We start from the raw sequence: 19379 nt of genomic DNA, 5'->3' as shown, positions 1-19379 counted from the left end.
AAGAAAGACAGCTTAAGGGTTTTGAACATGAACAGGTGAAAATGGGTTTTGTAGTAGAAGTAGTAGTAGTAGTAGTAGTACTGTGTTTCCCTGAAAATAAGACCTCCCCAGATAATAAGTCCAATCGGGCTTTTGAGCACATGCGCTAAAATCCCCCCCTGTAAATAAGCCCTCCCCTAAAATATTGCAACACAGCAGCAGCCGTGAGGTGACCACGCTCGCCGCCTCCTGCACCCCAAAAATAACAAGACCTCCCCGAAAATAAAGCCAAGCACTTATTTCAGGGGTCAAAAGAAAATAAGACCCTGTCTTATTTTGGGGGGGAAACACGGTAGTAATAGTAATAGTAATAGAAGTGTTGCAACCTCAGGGGAGATTAATGGTAGAAATGGAAGGAGGCTGATGGCAGGATGTCTGTAAACTACAGATAATCCTTGATTTACAAACATTCATTTAATAACCATTTGAAGGTGTACCAAACCTCCACCCCAAAAGCTACTTAAAAACCCATTTTTGAAGTTACAATGACCGCACACCCAAAACCGGTTGCAGTCACATGATCATATTTTGGGCAGTGGACAACTGGTTTACCAGTTTGTAGGGTCCCACAATTACGTGACTACAACTTATGGCACTTTTTTGTCCGGGGTTTACTTCCACTTTCTGGCAAAAAAAATACCCCTGGTGGAGGGCAAGGGATTTGCTTAACACTTAATGACCATTGCAAAAATATATATATTGAAAATATATATAGATAGATAGATGATAGATAGATAGATAGATAGATAGATAGATAGATAGATGATAGATAGATAGATAGATAGATAGATAGATAGATAGATAGATACAGAGAGAGAGATAGGATAGATAGATAATGGATGATGGATGGATAGATGGATAGATGGATGGATGGATAGATAGATATAGATAGAGAGATAGATAGAGAGATAGATAGAGACAGACAGACAGACAGACAGATAGACAGATATTATATATGTGTGTTATTTATGTGTCTAGGTAGATACATACTTTCTTTTGAAAGTCAGTAGCAGAATTTCATTCTCAATATGGGCCGGTGTAATAAGGTTATCTCCTGTACAGTGGCTGTCCCCATCCATGTTGGTGGGCGTGGTCTTGATGGCCTCTCGATTGGGCTGTTTGTCGTTCTCTTGCTTGGACCGTTGTTTGCATCTTGGCTGTTAGACTCATGTTAATCTTGGTGGTAGGGCTAGGAACTCAACTCAAAGAACCTCCGAACCAGGGATGAAACTCAGCAAGTTCTGACCGGATCTGGAGAACCCGTAGTGGACATTTTGAATAGTTCGGAGAACCGGCCAATGCCACCTCTGGCTGGCCCCAAAGTGGGGAGGGAATGGGGATTTTGCAGTATCCTTCCCCTGCCACGCCCACCAAGCCACGCCCACAGAACCATTGAAAAATTTGAATTTCACCACTGCTCCGAACCATCCCTCTCCGATGGGCCAGATGTTGCCCTTTTAAAAAAAATGGTTGAGTTGGCAGCTTCTTTGAGATTGCCTGGGGCACTCAAGAGTGAGGAAGAAAGTATCCCATACAAGCCGTTGATTATTGCGAGCTCGTTTCGTGGGGTGATAAAAAACCTGCATCTCAAACAGAAGGCTGCCAGGCTGCCTCCTGGCTCTCCATAATCTTGTCCTTCCCGAATTGCACCCAGCTGTTTGCTCCGGAGCCAGCCAGCCACCAACGGTCAATATTTGCTCTCTTTTCTCATTATTGCCTCTCTTTAAAAGGAAGCGGCGAGCTGGCTGGGGGGGAGAGGCATTTTCTGCCCTCGTTTCTTTTTCCCCCTTTCTTGCTTTCTCGGAGGGGCTCGGCTGACATGAAGGAGACCGGACCCAGAAATGGGGTGTGCAACAGATGACGATGGTGGTGGACTCCCGTCCTTCTCGTCAGCTGGGCAGGCTCTTCTCTATCAGACGTAAACATTTTCCTGAAGGTGGATATTTTTTTTAAAGCCTCTTAATTCGGTTCCAGGCAGGGTTGGCCCAAGTAAACAAGCTAATTTATTGGCTGCCTGGCTTGTCCACTTAATCTCGCCTCGGAGACGGAGGGCAGGACGGGGAGCCAAGGCCTTTCCCCCAGGAAGCCCTTCGGTTTTGCCTCTGGTCCAGTGGTGGGAGTCAAACAATTTAACAACCGGTTCTCTGCCCTAATGACCGTCTGGTAGATGTGGCCATGCTGGGCGTGGCCAGGCGGGGTAACAGGCAGCACTCGGCCTCCCGCATCTCCCTGGGAGCAAAAATGGGCTGCGGGGGGGGGGGGGTGTCACAACCCCCCCGTGCTTCGTTTTGGTCCCAGTAGGCCACCCTGCAGCCTCCTGGCAGTAAACATGGGCCGTGTGTGTGTGTGTGTGTGTGTGTGTGTGTGTGTGTCGAAATCCCTCCCATGCTTCAGTTTGGACCTAGTTGGCCGCCTTGCAGCCTCCTGGGAGCAAAAATGGGCCACGGGGGAGGGCCACCCTGTACCCCCCTCCCCCCCACTCCATTTTGGGTGTAGTAGGCCTCCCTGCACTTACGTGGCAGCCAAAACGGGGCATGTGGGGACTCCTGGAGGGGGTGGAGCGGAAAGGAGCGGGGGCCAACCAACAATTTAACAACCATTTCGCCTGAACCATCCCGAACCGCCTGAATCCCATCACTACTCCGGCCTTCTTTCACTGAAGAGCAACTGAGGCGATGAAAGGCCCGGAGACTAAAACATATGAGACGAACAGTTGCAGGATTTGGCTAAGATAAGCAGGGTGTCACGTTCCGGCGTTCACGTTGCATACAAACAGAGATTCGGTTTGTGAGGCGTAACAGGCACCCAGAAGGGTTTCATTGGCCTACTCACCATAGGGTCATTTTCGCCCTCTTCATCGGAGGATTTGCATATGCTGGATCTCGAGAGTCATCAACCCCCATTGTGGAGTTTTCAGTAGCAGCTTGCTGAATGCCCCGAGATTTCTCCGGCATTTTCCTCATGGTTTTCCGGGCCGTACTAGGTGGATCTGGTGGAGAGAAAGGAGGGTGACTGAAGATGAAGAGGGTGATTGGAGCTACTCCACTGCCTTGGGTAGCCGGACTAAATGACAATGATACAAAGGTAATCAAATCAAAGTCAGTTCTAACCAAGTTAACACCATCACCCATATATATACCATTACCCCACGAAGCTCCACCCACAACTCCACCCAGATGACACCCACCCACCATCACCAATCACCATGACCCACACCTCCAGCCACAACCCCACTCAGTGTCATCATAGCCTCTTTCCTGGTTAGCCGCATCGGAGCAAAGAGTTACATCAGAGGAGGCAGTTGCACCCGGGTAGAAGAGTTACATGCAGCTACAGGCTCAATCGACATCAGAGAGGCAACACCAACGTGGCAGCGTTATATGGTGGGCATGGTGATGGGCAGGGTCCCCCTGGATGGCAGCCTGAGGGCTGACATAGGGGTGACATGATAGCAGCATTCCAGTATTTGAGGGGCTGCCCCAAAGAAGAGGAGGGTCAATTTATTTTCCAAAGCACCAGAAGGCAGGACAAGAAACAACGGATGGAAACTAACCAAGGAGAGAAGCAACCTGGAATCCCTCCCTTCTTACCCTCTCTAGAGCAGGGGTCTCCGAACTTGGCAAAGTTTAAGACTTGTGGACTTCAACTCCCAGAATTCCCCAGCCAGCGCATGCGCTGGCTGGGGAATTCTGGGAATTGAAGTCCCCAAATTACCACTTCTGTAGGCGACGGAGGAAATGGGACACCATTGCAGTTCTTTATTTCCTAGATGTGCGCAAGACAAATCCTCTTTCTGTCTTGCGGGAGAATTTCATTTCATTTCTTTCTTTTTAGAACGACGTCTCCAAAACCCGAGAGAAAGCTGCACGCCTTCGTGCAGGGGTGTCAAACTGGATTTCTTCTAGGGCCGGATAAGGATTGTAGTTCTCCGCACCCAAGGGGGGACAGGGGGTTGGGAGGGAAGGAGACGGAACGGATGCCTCCTGCAGCACCCTCCCAGCCAAAACGCAGCACAGGTGTGTGTGTGTGTGTGTGTTTGCCCGCATACAGCCTCCCGTGCCTCATTTTCCGGTCTGGACAGCCTCCTGCAGCACCGTGCTGGCCAAAACCGGGAACGCCCCCCCCCCTCTCCACGCCCCATTTTGGCTGACAAGGTGCTGCAAGAGGCCATCCAGGCTGAAAACGGGGCGCGGGGTGTGTGTGTACATCCCTCTATGCCCTGTTTCGGCTGCCAGAGGCATGCACGGGCCGTCCTTTGCTATTTCCGGCTGGCTCCGCAGGCCAGATTTAAGTATCCCAGGTGCTGGATCCGGCCCGTGGGCCGAATCCTGCCCGCCTGCCTTCAGTTTGACACCCCAGCCCTTGTGGCTATTAAAATCTGGTTTCCTGCTTGTGCCTCGTTTTCTACACAGAGTTGGCTGCTTTTGGTGTCTCACTGATTGCGGATTTAAAGAGTTTGGCTGCACGAGAAACGTTAGCGTTTGTCCTTTCGGGGTGGGGGTGGGGAGACGGCGCAACCCATCATCCCGGTGCTCTGAGCCGCGAAGGAGAGGCGCGTTAAATAAATGTTAAGAAATGATTGGAACCGGGATAGAAAACACAATGGCAAAAGGTCACCGTGTTGATCTATAAGCTTTGGCGGCTGTGACCTTCAAAATCTTGGAGATGGTCCTTTGCTCGATTGTAGAGCAGAGGAGGAGGAGGAGGGGCAGGTAAGCATTGAAGGTAGAATCCTAGGTGGGAAGGGACCTTGGAGGTCATCTAGTCCAACTCCCTGCTCAAGCAGGAGGCGTCTATGGAGATGCTCCGTCATCCAGGTTGTGGTTGTCCCCAAAAGGGCTTTTCTGACCCAGCTCCCCAAACACGACAAAACCTCTAGGGTGGGGTTTCGTTAGCAGCGGTGTCTCTTTCGTCCCAAGGATCAGCCCATAGATTTCCACTGCTCTCCTCTCCTCTGCCTTCTGTGCACCTCGTGTCAGGCATACGACCCAGCTGTTCCTCCTCTTCCTCATCAGCCACCTCCAGACCTGGGAGTTGTTGACTCTCCATCTGAGGGCTGACGCCCAGGGTCCGCTGCCGCCCTCCCCCCCCCTTTGCCAGCTCCATTCCCTCTTCCCCCTCGGAGCTCTCCGGTTGCCTTGATGCTGACCCTGACTCCCACGCCTCCTCCTCCTCTTCCTGTGATTCGGCTGCTGGAGTGTTAGGGTCACAACAGGTTCTTTTTCCAGAGGCAACTGGACTTTCAGGTTTTCCTTTGAAGACGCTTCGCTTCTCCTCCAAGAAGCTTCTTCCGCTCTGCAAGATAATGAGATTCTCCAGAGCGGAAGAAGCTTCTGGGATGAGAAGCGAAACCTCTTCAAAGAAAAACCAGAAAGTCCAGTTGCTTCTTGAAAAAAAGCACTTTTGGGTCAAGCAGGAGACCCTGGCCTACATCATTCCGGATAAATAACTGTCCAATCTCTTCTTGAAAATCTCCAATGATGAAGCACCCACCTAGGTCATCTAACGGCCACTTGCAACCCCTCCAGGTAGCTTCCGACAAGCCAAATGAATGGAAGAAGCTGGATTTGGTTAACAACTGTGTGATTCACTTAACAATGGCAGTGGCTCAGTTAACGACCACGTCCCAAAAAGGATTGTACAATCAAGCACCGTTCGCTTGGGAATTCTAGTCCCAATTGTTCTTGTAAATCAAGGACTATTGGTAGGTCATAAGACCACCGTTGGAACACAGGTAGTCCTCGACGTACGACCACAGTTGAGCCCAGATTTGAGGTTGCTAAGTGAGAAACTGGTTCAGTGACTTTTGCCCCGTTCTATGACTTTTCTTGCGAAAGGTGTTAAGTCAGGGGTGTCCAAACTTGGGAACTTTAAGACTTGTGGACTTCAACTCCCAGAATTCCCCGGCTGGGGAATTCTGGGAGTTGAAGTCCACAAGTCTTAAAGTTCCCAAGTTTGGACACCCCTGTGTTAAGTGAATCACTGCAGTTGTGAAATTAAGAACACTTATCTGGTTTCCCTGTTGATTTTGCTGGTTAGGAGGTCGCAAAAGAGGATCACGTTGAACACCCCCACCCACCCCCGGGACACTGCGACCATCATAAATATGAGTCAGTTGCCAAGTATCTGGATTTTGATCACCTGACCACGGGAATGCTGAAATGGTCGTAAGTGTGAAAAACGGTCATAAGTCACTTTCTCCCTCAGTGCCGTTGGACCTTTGAACGGTCACTAAATGAACTGTTGTAAAGTAGAGGACTACCTGTACTGCATTCAGTTTTGGTCGCCACAATGCAACCATTCTTCATATGTTTTAGCCTCCAGTCTCCTAATCATCTTTATTGCTCTTCTGTGCACTCTTTCCAGAGTCTCCACATCTTTTCTACATCATGGCGACCAAAACTGGATGCAGTATTCCAAGTGTGGCCTTACCAAGGCATTATAAAGTAGTATTAACCATTGACGTGATCTTGATTCTCTCCCTCTGTTGATACAGCCTAGAACTGTGTTGGCTTTTTGGCAGCTGCTGCACATGGCTGGCTCACATTTAAATGGTTGTCCACTAGGACTCCAAGATCTCTCTCACAGTTACTACTATTGAGCAAGGTACCACCTATGCTGCCTTCTGGTGCTTTGGAGAATGGTTAATTGTCCTCGCTATCAGGCAATTTCTCCTTAGTTCTAGGTTGCTTCTCTCCTTGATTAGTTTCCACCCATTGCTTCTTGTTCTACCCTCAGGTGCCTTAGAGAATAGTTTGACTCCCTCTTCTTTGTGGCAACCTCTGAGATATTGGAACAATGCTATCATGTCTCCCCTAGTCCTTCTTTCTATTAAACTAGACATACCCAGTTCCTGCAACTGTTCTTCATGTGTTTTAGCCTCCAGTCCCCTAATCATCTTTGTTGCTCTTCTCTGCACTCTTTCTAGAGTCTCCACATCTTTTCTACATCGTGGTGACCAAAACTGAATGCCGTATTCCAAGTGTGGCCTTACCAAGGCATTATAAAGTGGTATTAACCCTTCACGTGATCTTGATTCTATCCCTCTGTTGATGCAGCCTAGAACTGTGTTGGCTTTTTGGGCAGCTGCTGCACACGGCTGGCTCATATTTAAATGGTTGTCCACTAGAACTCCAAGATCCCTTTCATAGTTACTACTATTGAGCCAGGTATCACCTATCCTGTACCTGTGCATTCTTCAGTTCTAACTGAAGAAGCTTCTTGGATGAGAAGTGAAGGGTCTTCAAAGAAAAAAAAAAACAGAGAAAGTTCAATTACCTTTTGAAAAAACACCTTTGGGCTAAACCCGAAATGCATAATTTAAGCTTCCAGCCTCAAGAAACGTTGGGGCGTAGTTTGCACAGACCTCCCAAACTTCCTGTTTAATGAGACAGAAGGAGAGAATTAATTACAGATCAGTCTGGGGAGAAATCACACTGACTATAATTAAGTTGGAAGCACAGGAAATGTAAATGAAAGGCCTTCTTTAAAGCAAACTTCAATTCTGGAAAGAGGGCATCGTTTTCACGGCAACTACAGACAGTTCTGAACTTGTGACCAAAATTGAGACTAGAAATTCTGCTGCTAAGTGATGAAGCATTTGCGAGCACAATCGGGACAGCTACTTCCATCACTAAGTGAGGTGCGCATTAAATGCGTTTGCTTTTAAAATCCTTTAAAAAAAAAACTGGGCTCATTAAGCGAATCACCAATGTTGTTAAGTGAACCCAGTGGTCATTAAGCGAATCCTGCTTTCCCTGGACTTTGCTCATTGGAAGCTGGTTGGCAAGATCACAGATGGCGATCACAGAATCCTGGGACGCCAGAACTACTGTTTCCCCGAAAATACGACTTGTCCTCATAATACAGCCATGCCACATTTTTCTGGTGGGCAAAAATATAAGCCCCCCCCGCATATAAGCCCCCTGGACAACCCCCCCAGAGTGCTGCTCACCAACCTATCAGTATCCCGAAGGTGCCAAGCCGCGGGAACCTGGGGGGAGGCAAAGGTGATCGCGTTGCTTGGCGCCTTCGGGATACTGATAGGTTGGTGAGCAGCGCTGTGCCCAGCTGAAGAAGGGGGTTGTCGGACGGCTGCTCTCTTGCGAGGGGGCTCCCAAAGAGCCGGGCACAGCCTCAGGGGGGAACGGCTGTGTTGCGCTGTCACAGCACCGCAACAAAACAGCCATGAAGCGACCACGCTCACGAGCAGCCACCCGGCAAACTCCCTTTCCAGCCGGGCACAGCGCCATTCACTGACCTAGGGGTATTGCCAAGCCGCGTGAGCACCTGTTTGCTGCTGCCCGGCTCCCGTGGCTTGGCGCCTTCCAAATGCCAATGAATGGCGCTCTGCACGGCTGGAGAGGGGGGAGGTTGCGCGAGCGGCTGTTGCGCGAGCGGCTGTTCCGCTCTCGCTCACCCGCCTCCCAGCCTCAGGATGCATGGCCCAGCTCTCATTATAGAGCCAGGAGTATGAGGAGTATGCCTGCAGAACGTACAACCATAGAGCGTGCGCCCAGAGCAGCCACTGCCAAAAGACTCGGGTTGGAAGCCGCAGAAAAAGCCAGGCTGGGATGGCGGCGGCAGCAGCGGAGGTCCCCTGGCTCCGTAATGAGAGCTGGGCCATGCATCCTGAGGCTGGGAGGCGGATGAGCGAGAGCGGAACAGCCGCTTGCGCAACCCCCCCTCCAGCCATGCAGAGCGCCATTCACTGGCATTTGGAAGGCGCCAAGCCACGGGAGCCAGGCGGCGGCGAACAGGCGTTCACGCGGCTTGGCGATACCCCTAGGTCAGTGAATGGCACTGTGCCCGGCTGCAAAGGGGGTTTGCCGGGTGACTGCTCGTGAGCGTGGTCGCTTCATGGCTGTTTTGTTGCGCTGCTGTGACAGCGCAACCAGCTGTTCCCCCCTGAGGCTGTTCCTGGCTCTTTGGGAGCCCCCTCGAAAGAGAGCAGCCGCCCGGCGACCCCCAAAACAATAAGCCCTCCCCCCATAATAAAGCCCAAGCCATATTTTGTAGGTAAAAAGAAAATAAGACCCTGCCGTATTTTCGGAGAAACACGGTATTATAAATACTGATTGTCAAGTCACTTTTTTAAATACTGTCCTCACTGTCTCCCATCCAGCTAAGAATCAGATGACACCTTGCTTTTATTTATAATGCAATCCTAAGTTGCATTAACAGAGGGAAACACACACTCAAGATCAAGGGAGGTATTAATACCACGCTATAACACCTTAGTAAGACCACACCTGGAGTACTGCATGCAGTTTTGCTCTCCGCACTCTAAAAAATATGTTGAGACTCCAGAAAGAGGGCAGAGAAGAGCAACCAAGATGATGAGGGGACTGGAAGCTCAAAGATATGAAGAGCAGTTGAAAGGAACCGGGCATGGCTAGTCTAGGGAAGAGAAGGACCAGGGGAGACAGGAGAGCAGCCTTCCAATATTTATGGGGTTGCCACAGAGAGGAGAAAGGGGCAAGCTCTTCTCCAAAGCACCTGAGGTCCAGACAAGGAATAATGGATGGAAACTGATCAATGAGAGATTTAACCTGGAAATGAGAAATTTTCTAACGGTGAAAACAATCAACCCATGGAACAGAAGTTGCCTTTGGAAGTCGTGGGAGCTTCATCACTGGAGGCTTTCAAGAAGAGAGTGGACTTCCATCTGTCGGAAATGGTTTAGGGTCTCCTGCTTGGGCAGGTGGGTGGACTAGAAGACCTCCAAAGTCCCTTCCAAATATTCTCCTGTAATTCTTTTAACCAGTGGAACTGCTTGCCTCCAGAAGTTGTGGGTGCTCCATCCCTGGAGTTTTTTAAAAAGAGACTGGACAACCACTTTTCTCCAATGGCATAAGGAGTCCTGCATGAGCAGGGGGTTGGACTAGAAGACCTCCAAGGTCCCTTCCAATTTCATTATTAAAACTCTGACTTTTCCCTTTGTGGACAAGTTAAAGAAAAAAACAACACCCAGCCTTACATACAATTTATACATCCGTGTTCTCCAGAAAGACAGACACAGAAACAGAGTCGCGTTTGGGTTCCGTTTGCACAAAAAGACATTAGTCATCGGCGCTAAATCCAACTCCGTGTTCTTTGGCAGAGGAGCTCAGCAGCAAAAACGGCACGAACACGGCCACCCGGCAAGGCTGGGATGACAGCTTGATGCATTGGGGTGGAGGGGCTGCCTTGAAGCACTCCCCGAGCAGAGCAGCCGTGGCTCCCCTCCTGTCCGAGATCGCATGCCATCTCCCGAAATTGTTTACCATGCTTTAAAATCGCCCTCCTTTTTCTTTTCCGCACGCAATTAGGTGCAACCCAGATGTGAAGAGAGGACCGGAGCCCAGCTTGAGACAGGAAAAAAGTGCAGAATTCTTTTGTTTTCCAAATCATTGAGCAGACCTGGGGAAAAACAAAAAACAAAGGCAGCATCACCACCAGGGGCAAAGGATAATTTACAGATACTTGGCTTCTGTCTATCAACCGCTCCACCAAATTGTTTTCTTGGCTAACGGGCCTAGAAAGACAGTTTGTGCAGCACGCAACCACTGGCTGTGGAAGGATACAAAAAAGAGAATAAGATCATACCCAGGGCCTCTCTACCCAGCTGGTTACCCCGAAATTATGGAGAATTTCTTCTTTTTTTTTTTTGATAAAGAATTTTTTAAAATTTTTGAATAAACACAAACAGACAAAACACGCAAAAAAACCACACAAAACCATCTTCCCTTCCAAATTGTAGAAAGTGTGTCAATTGGTTACAATAACTTCCGTGCATCCCTTCCACAGTCATTACCTACAATTTATATCAAATCATATATTTTAAATCAAATATATTTATATATGTTACTATCATCATATTTCAAACTTCATTTGACTATAATTGTTTTTACGTCCTTTTATATAAAATATTCCAGATTTAAAGCAAAACCACATAATGGCATTCCATTAGCTCTTCCCAATATCATCCAGTAACATTACATCTTTATAACATGTTCTAAATAAAAATTGATTATATTTAATAACAGAGTTATAAACCTCCTTTCGTAGTCACCATTTGCAATTTATATCAAATTTCCTCTTATCAAACCAATACATATGTATACATTATTATCATTATCAATCAATTATTTAACTATATCCATTATCACTTCATTTTTTACATAATGCTCTAAATTTAACTAAACTTGACTTAATTTTTTATTATAAACTTTCATTACATCAACCTGTGCCTTTCCAGTAATAGTGCAGTCTTATGTCTCTTGCCATTTGTGGCATTAGTATTCTGTTTATTTCCTTAGTAAGTTTTGTATGGACTTCCCTTCGCAACTTATTGCTTATTGCATATCTTGTATAAGCTTGAAACCCTCCATCTGCTTCTTTGATCAGCTTATCTTTGGTTATCACTAGTGCTTCTAACAAGATTTCTCTCGTTGGTTCCATAAATTCTTCTCTCTTTTCTTCTATGCCTTGAAATCTGGGGTAACACTCCAGTCCATCTTGCTCCCCTTTCCATATTCCACTCTTTCCATTTCCAACCTCGCTCAGTTCACTGTCAGTATCAACAATTTTCTTATCTTTTTGTTTATTTTTTCCTTCAGTTTTTAGAGCTCTGACCTCCACTTCCTTCATTTGATGAACGTCCTCAATTTTTCCATCAAATTTTACTGTTCTACAATCTACGATCGCCGATATTTTCTCAATTTTCTCTGTTCTAATAATTTTTGAATTTCAAACATAATCTTTTGCAATGTTCTTTTTCATGTTACGCCATTCTTCCATCTTGTAAACACTGCCACTCTGGCATTCAAAACTTTTTATTAAATTTAAAGCAAGTTCATTTATAATGTTTCAAGACAAGGCTTTGTTTTCACTCCACTCCAGCTGCCAATAAAGCTCCCGAAGAGCACCTGTATAAACAACCCATGCTCTTCTCACTATCACTCTCTGTTAACAAGCTGAGGAACCTTGAAGTGCAAAGTCAAATGATCAAAAAGAAAAAAAAGATAATACTTCCAAGCCTTCCCAGTTTTGCATCCAATTTTGGTCATCACAATGAAAAAGAGAAGTAGAGACTCTAGAAAGAGTGCAGAGAAGAGCAACAAAGAGGATTAGGGGACTGGAGGCTAAAACATATGAAGAACGGTTGCAGGAACTGGGTATGTCTAGTTTAATGAAAAGAAGGACTAGGGGAGACATGATAGCAGTCTTCCAATATCTCAGGGGTTGCCACAAAGAAGAGGGAGTCAAACTATTCTCCCTGAGGGTAGAACAAGAAGCAATGGGTGGAAACTAATCAAGGAGAGAAGCAACTTAGAACTAAGGAGAAATTGCCTGACAGTTAAAACAATTAATCAGTGGAACAGCTTGCCACCAGAAGTTGTGGGAGCTTCATCCCTGGAGGCTTTCAAGAAGAGACTGGACTGCCATCTGTCTGAAATGGTATAGGGCAATGATGGGGAACCTATGGCACGCATGCTACAGCTGGCACGCAGTGCCCTCTCTGTGGATATGTGAACTGTGGCCCTAGTTCAGCTCCACTGCACATGTGCATGCGCCTCCTGCTGACCAGCAGGTCATTGGGCGTCTCCTGTACATGCACAGGAGGCAAGGAACATGAGTATTGGTGCGGCTGCATGCGTGGGGTCAGGAGGCCCGGGCGTGCATGCACGAAGGGACAGGATGCATGCACAGGGGGGGCACATGCATTGCATTTTGGGGGGGTTGGCGCATGCGCGCACCTTCGCGCATGCATTTTGGGTGCTGGCTCCGGAAAAGTTTAGCCATCCCTGGTCTAGGGTCTCCTGCTTGAGCCAGGGGTTGGACTAGAAGACCTCCAAAGTCCCTTCCAACTCTGTCATTCTGTTCTGAAATTTACAAGTTTGTGGATAAAACAGAACCTCTGCAAAGAGCTGATTTCAGGTGGAGCCCAGCTCAAAGGAGCATCTTTCTCTGCCACAGCTGCAAGGAAATCAGATGGAATTTCTTTCCTAATGGCTGCTGTGGCCGATGGACTAAGGGTTTACACGCTGGCAGGTTTTAATTACAACAGGTGTTTCCTGCCTGCTTTTCCGATGCATTTTGGTAAACTTATTAATCCTGGGAATGAACAGATGGGCAGGCAGGGCCTCTGGCTATATGCAGTCGCGTTCCAGCAGTTGAAAAAATGAACTCAGTTGTGCCCGGAAGAGGGATGGCACCGGCAGAACCCAGCATAAAGGGGGAGGGTCTCCCCCCTCCCCTTACTCATTTCCTTGCTCCGTTCGGAGATGCCCGAAGGAAGATGCTCAAAATCTGGAAGATGGGGAGAAATCTCAGAACAGCAGAACAACAGAGTTGGAAGGGATCTTGGAGGTCATCTAGTCCACCACCACCACCACGGCCAAGCAGGAGACCTGCCCTATACCATTTGTGACAGATGGCAGGAGACTTTCTCAAAAAGCTACAACGGAAGCCACAGGAGAACACATAATGTAGAATAACAGAGTTGGAAGGGACCTCGGGGCTATTCCTGTTCCCATTCCATTCCAAATTCTATTCTGTTCTGTTCTATTTTCTATTCTATTCTATTTATGATTCTATTTCTGATTCTGTTCTATTTATGATTCTATTTCTGAATTTCTAATTCTATTCTGTTCTGTTCTATTCTATTTTCTATTCTATTCTATTTCTGATTCTATTCTATTCTATTTTCTATTCTATTCTATTTTCTGTTCTGTTCTATTTCTGATTCTATTCTATTCTATTTCTGATTCTATTGTATTTTCTATTCTCTATTCTGTTCTATTCCTGATTCTATTCTATTCTATTTTCTATTCTATTTCTGATTCTATTCTATTTCTCATTCTATTGTATTCTATTTCCGATTCTATTCTATTTTCTATTCTATGCTCTTTTTGGATACCCTATTAAGCCATGCGCCATTCATTTGTAATAGAAACATGTCTTTCTTAAGCATCCAAAAGAAAAAAGGACCTCGGAGACCTCGGATGCAAATATAGGCTTTGTAGTCCCAAAGATGAACCTTCATCCCCATCCTGCTGGCTTTTCTCTTTTTGGGAGTAAGAAACCTTAAACACAAAACCCAGAGAAATTGAGAAAAAGAACAATGAGCCGGAAGTAACGGGAGGCAGGAAATAAAAAGAAAAGAGAAAAGGCATTTTAATTTAATCTCCCCCCCCCCCAAAACCGTTCCATTGTCTACCCTTTGCAAAAAAAAAACCACCCCACCCTCCTTTCTCTCTCTTTCGCCACTTCGTACGTTGCTTTTTGTTCTTTATCGAACGAACCCGCTCGTTTTTTTCTCGACGGCGCTTTTATGAAAGCGTTGAGTGGTTAGGAAACCCATTAACGGCGTGGAACAATAAAAGCCGACTCTGCGCTGTGCGTTTTCTTCTTTCTTCTTCTTCTTCTTCTTCTTTTTTTTTTGTACCTTCTTAAATTTGGGAAGAGCAGTAAAAAATAAATAGGGCAAGAGAGGTTCTTGAAGCGCGGTTTGGAAACAATCAGAGCCTGCCATCCTCTAATGTGAAGCTAAATGATTTCTTTTTTTCAAAAGACTTTAAGACGGGAGAGATTACCGTTGCGAAGGAGGAAATGCTGTCACTCACCTTCCATTAGAGCAAAATCCCAGTTTTTCAATACCTCCCCGGCAGAGCTATGAATCCCCACTTAGGTAATTATATTAGTTACGATTATCCCACTAGGTGAGACACAGCCTGCTCGGTGGGTTAGAAATTTTACTCCAGGCATATTTTGAAGGATCACAGAAGTAGATTGCTGGGACGACGTCCGGGGAGGAAGGGAGCATCAGAAAACATTATCTCTAACCTCCAGCTGCATTGATTTCCCAGGAAACAGCCTCACTTAGGTGAATCCAAATCACACAAGGCACCAGCATCTGCGCAAAGTGCTCCCTTTTCAGCACCCGGTGCTGCACATGCCCTCGGTGCCAAAAACGATCGCCATCACTGTCCTGTCCTATTTCAGACAAGTGACCGTCCAGTCTCTTCTTAAAAACCTCCAGTGATGGAGCACCTACAACGTCTGGTGGCAAGCTGTTCCACTGGCTAATTGTCCTCACTGTCAGGAAATTTCTCCTTAATTCCAGGTTGCTTCTCTCCTTAATTCCTCCTTAGGTCTTGGCTCCTTAGCTCCTAAGTTGCTTCTCTCCTTGATTAGTTTCCCTCCATTGTTTCTTGTCCTGCCTTCAGGTGCTTTGGAGAATAATTTGACCCCCTCCTCTTTGGGGCAGCCCCTCAAATACCGGAACACTGCTATTATATTACCCCTAGTCCTTCTTTTCTCCTGACTGGCCATACCCAAATCCTGCAACCGTTCTTCATATGTTTTAGTCTCCTGGCCTTTAATCATCTTAATTGCTTTTCTTTGCATTTTTTCCAAACTTTTTTCAAAGAAGGTTCCCCTCGCACATATGTGCTAGCGGTTCCCGACTCTAGGGGGCGGTGCTCATCTCCTTGTCAAAGCCGAAGGGCCTGTGCTGTCCAAAGACGTCTCTGTGGTCCTGTGGCTGGCATGACTAAGCGCCAAAGGAGCACGGAACGCTGTTACCTTCCCACCAAAGGTGGTCTCTATTTTTCTACTTGCATTTTTTACGGGCTTTCGAACTGCTAGGTTGGCAGAAGCTGGGACAAGTCACGGGACGAGCTCATAATACAGGGATTTGAACCGCCAAACTGCCAACCTTTCTGATCAACAAGCTCAGCGTCTTAGCCACTGAGCCACCGCGTCTCTCCAAAGGAGGACGCGTCCCCAAAATACATCCTTCTGATTATAAAGAGCTGCGGTGGTGCAGTGGTTAGACTAGTTAGAATGCTGTATTGCAGGCTAATACTGCTCACTGCCAGGAGTTCGATCCTGACCAGGTCAGGGTTGACTCAGCCTTCTGCAATGATGGTCGTAAATCGAAAACTAACTGTATTAGACCAACCTGGTGCTTTCAAAGGTGTGTTGGATAGCAGTTTCCATAAGCATCATTGGAATGGGGGAGGATGGTCACTGCAGTAAGGCATGCTGGCTGGGGAATTCTGGGGGTGAAAGCCCACACTCGCTACGCACTCCGCTCTCAACCATACAACTGAAACGGGGATGGGGTGGTCAGGTTTTGAAAGGAAGCTTGGGAGGGAATTGTGGGATGCAAGAAAGCCGACTCGCCCAGCAGCATCCTGGTGCCCGAGGTCAAACGATGGGGAAGTTTCAAGGCACTCAGACCGTTTCCCAAAACTAATTGAATGTAATTGATTGGTGGACAATGAACGGTGGGTGGCCCAGGGGAGAAAAGGAGAATTGAGCTATGCCGCTTCGCGCACGCAAACGTCAGATCTGGCTTTGCTGCTTCGGTGCCTATGTGGAATTATCAGTAAAGTTATAGTCCTGGCAAAATAATGTCCTGGGAGTTTCTTTTGCTGCATATGCCAACGGGACCGTTGACACACAGTTGAGAAACACTACAGTCAGATATGAGGTCTCTACAGGAGGAAGCAGGTGTGTAGGATACGTTTCGGCACCTTGAGTTATTTGTCAGGAGCATTTGCTGGGTGCAAGGCAGAGAAGAGTTTATTATTGCCACCGCTAATATAAGTATCTAGTTAACTAACGGTCCAAGCTAAGTTGCCCTAGATAAAGTTCAACGGAATTCACAAGGGGCCGGATTCGGAACCGTTGTGGCAGTGCAAAGCTAATGACATGTTTAATTCCACCTTCCAGCTTAGCTTGCTTTTCTCCTAAGGTAAAGGGAAAGGTTTCCCTCGCACATATGTGCTAGTTGTTCCCCACTCTAGGGGGCGGTGCTCATTTCGGGTTTCAAAGCCGAAGAGCCAGCGCTGTCCAAAGACGTCTCCGTGGTCATGTGGCCAGTATGACTGTTACCTTCCCACCAAAGGTGGTTCTTATTTTTTTTCTCCTTGCATTTTTTAACATGCTTTCAAGCTGCTAGATTGGCAGAAGCTGGGGCGAGTAACGGGAGCTCACCCCTAGGTGCTAGGGATTCGAACTGCCGAACTGATGACCTTTCTGACTGACAAGCTCAGCATCTTAGCCACTGAGCCACCACATTCCTTTCTCCTACCTACTGTCAATTCTGAATTGCACCTGGTTGAAGCCATCTTTTGCTGCTCCATAGTTACTATGTATGGGGTGTGTGTGTGTAAGGGGGAATGTGAATAGAACGTGCCACAGACATGACAAAGAACTTTTCCCATGGGAACCAAGGTTATCCCAATAGATTTCAGTTGAAGGAGGAAAGGAGTGACCAAGGAGCCCGCCAACTGCTTTGATTGGACAATGTGACCTGTGACACTTGGGGAGGGAAACGTTTACTCCTTAGTTATGCTATGATAGCGGGAAACTTTTAGAGTTGGTTTTCACTAAGCTGTGCCGATATGATGTATCCAATAAATATGTACTTTGAGGAACCTTCTTGCCTCCAAGTTCTGGTTTCTTTGGATGCGTTAGTCGGAACTGTGAAACCTACATTCACAATGCGGGATATACATTAAATAAAACCCACACTTTAACCAACCGGTAGTGTAAGATGTGATACGTCGTGTAGTTCCTTTCAGAGCTCTGCAAACTTCACCATTTTAAAGCTTGTGGACAGCCAGGAATTCTGGTAGTTGAAGTCCTTCACAAATCCTAAAAGCTACCAAGTTTGGAGACCCCTGGTCTAGGATCATGGCAGGGCAAGTCCTCCAAAAGTTCCCCTAAGGAGGAAGTCCTCATGGACACGCTGCGTCACTTGGGGTTCTACTGTTGAATGCTTTTCTGTCCAGTCTCTTTTTGTGTTACAGATGTAGAGAAGTCCTGATGAAAATACGATGCTCGTGGACCAGGAGACATCTCTTTGTCATTCTTCCTGATCCCCATTCTTCTCTTTCTCCTCTACTCAGGACATCTTCTCTCCGGTGGAACACAGGGACCAAGGAACGGATGCTGATCAAGGTGACAGACCGCGAGCCCAGCTTCCTGATGCACCAGGGTAACGGCTACACCCTTGACCATCAACCAGGCACCCGGTCGCGGAGGCCCTCGGGCGGCCAACCGTCCCCCAATCTCCAAACTTTTGCCACCGACTCTGACAACTCGGTCTTCTTCCCCGAGCGGAAGCAGTCGCCCTTCCTGAAACGGGCCGATCATGTGGGCAGCTGCTCTCCGCTGGTGGGCCGGGGGGACCCCTTCTGCTCCCCGATGCAGGGCCAGCACCGTAAGCACTCCAGCGAGTCGCAGCCCTCCTCTCCACGCTACGCCTACGAGCCACCCTTGTATGAGGAACCCCCTATGGAATACCAGGCCCCCATTTACGATGAGCCGCCGGTGGATATGCAGTTCGAGGCCAGCGGGAGCTACAAAGCGGGTTCGCCCCAAAAATCCCCCATCCGAAAACCCCACCCATTCCTGCAGTCACCCAAACAGGGCTCCAACTCCCCATACCAGCAACTGGTACTGACCAAACAGAAGGGCTCGGACCGCTTCATGAGCCTGGATTACAGCCCAGCAGGCAAGGAGTACGTGCGGCAACTGGTGTACGTGGAGCAGGTGGGGTCCAGCCCTACCATGAAGAGCGCCCCCCGCCATAAATACTCCCCCAACCCTATCGGTGGTTCCTACTCGCTGCAGCACAGCCCCTGTCTGATGCGGGACCAGCGCCTGGAGATCAAATCAGGAGATTACAGCAGCATGGAAGGGGCAGATTTCCGACACAGCCCTCCGGCCGTCATGCCGGCGCAGGGGGAGGACTCCATGTCCTGCTCCAGCCAGCAGAACACGTTGTCCTCCATGGGTTACTCCCCGGGCAGCCGCAAACGGAAGAGTCGGAAGCCCGCGTTTTCATATGATCCCAACACGTCGTCCACCGACGGCTCCGGTGAGCGTGATGAAGGCATGCAAGAGGACAGGCCTCTGTCCAGGCGCAGCCAGTCCCCGGGCGGGCGTCTGGAAACCCGGTCGGTGGAGGGGGAGTCCTGCAGGGCTTCGGCGGAGCCCTTCCTGGCTCAGGCCCGCCTGGCTTGGGAAGCGCAGCAAGCCCACTACCATATGAAGCAGCGCAGCAGCTGGGACTCCCAGAAGGACGGCTCGGGGTACGAGAGCGACGGGGCCGTGCCGCTGCCTATGCCGGGTCCGGTGGTGCGTGCCTTCAGCGAGGACGAGGCTCTGGCGCAGCAGGAGAACAAGCACTGGAAACGCAACCCGTTTGAGAAGCTGGCCTTTCCGCAGATCCTGCTGGAGAAGAGCGTGTCCGTGCAGACAAATTTGGCGTCGCCTGAACCGTACTTGCACCCGTCCCAGGTAAGACGAGCAGGGCCAGGAGTGAGCGGGAAATTGAA

At 48.2% G+C, this 19379-nt stretch overlaps 1 protein-coding gene across 6 annotated transcripts in view; it reads left to right on the top strand.

The window, feature by feature from the left end:
- ARHGAP39 (Rho GTPase activating protein 39) overlaps positions 1 to 19379 on the top strand; it is a 160419-nt gene that overhangs the window by 82934 nt on the left and 58106 nt on the right. For all 6 annotated transcript variants that reach the window (XR_014175290.1, XR_014175291.1, XM_081951952.1 and 3 more), the window contains exon 4: positions 17946 to 19341. Coding sequence is in view for 4 of the 6 variants with exons in the window: in XM_081951952.1 (XP_081808078.1) it covers positions 17946 to 19341 (1396 nt within the window). In the remaining 2 variants the exon portion in view is untranslated. The remainder of the gene's footprint in view (positions 1 to 17945; positions 19342 to 19379) is intronic.

This window comes from Natrix helvetica (genome assembly GCF_964273705.1).
Source record: "Natrix helvetica genome assembly, chromosome: 4".
Classification (NCBI taxonomy): Eukaryota; Metazoa; Chordata; class Lepidosauria; order Squamata; family Natricidae; genus Natrix; species Natrix helvetica.
Note: the sequence above shows the minus strand (reverse complement) of the source record. Positions and strands in the feature narration are given on the sequence as shown.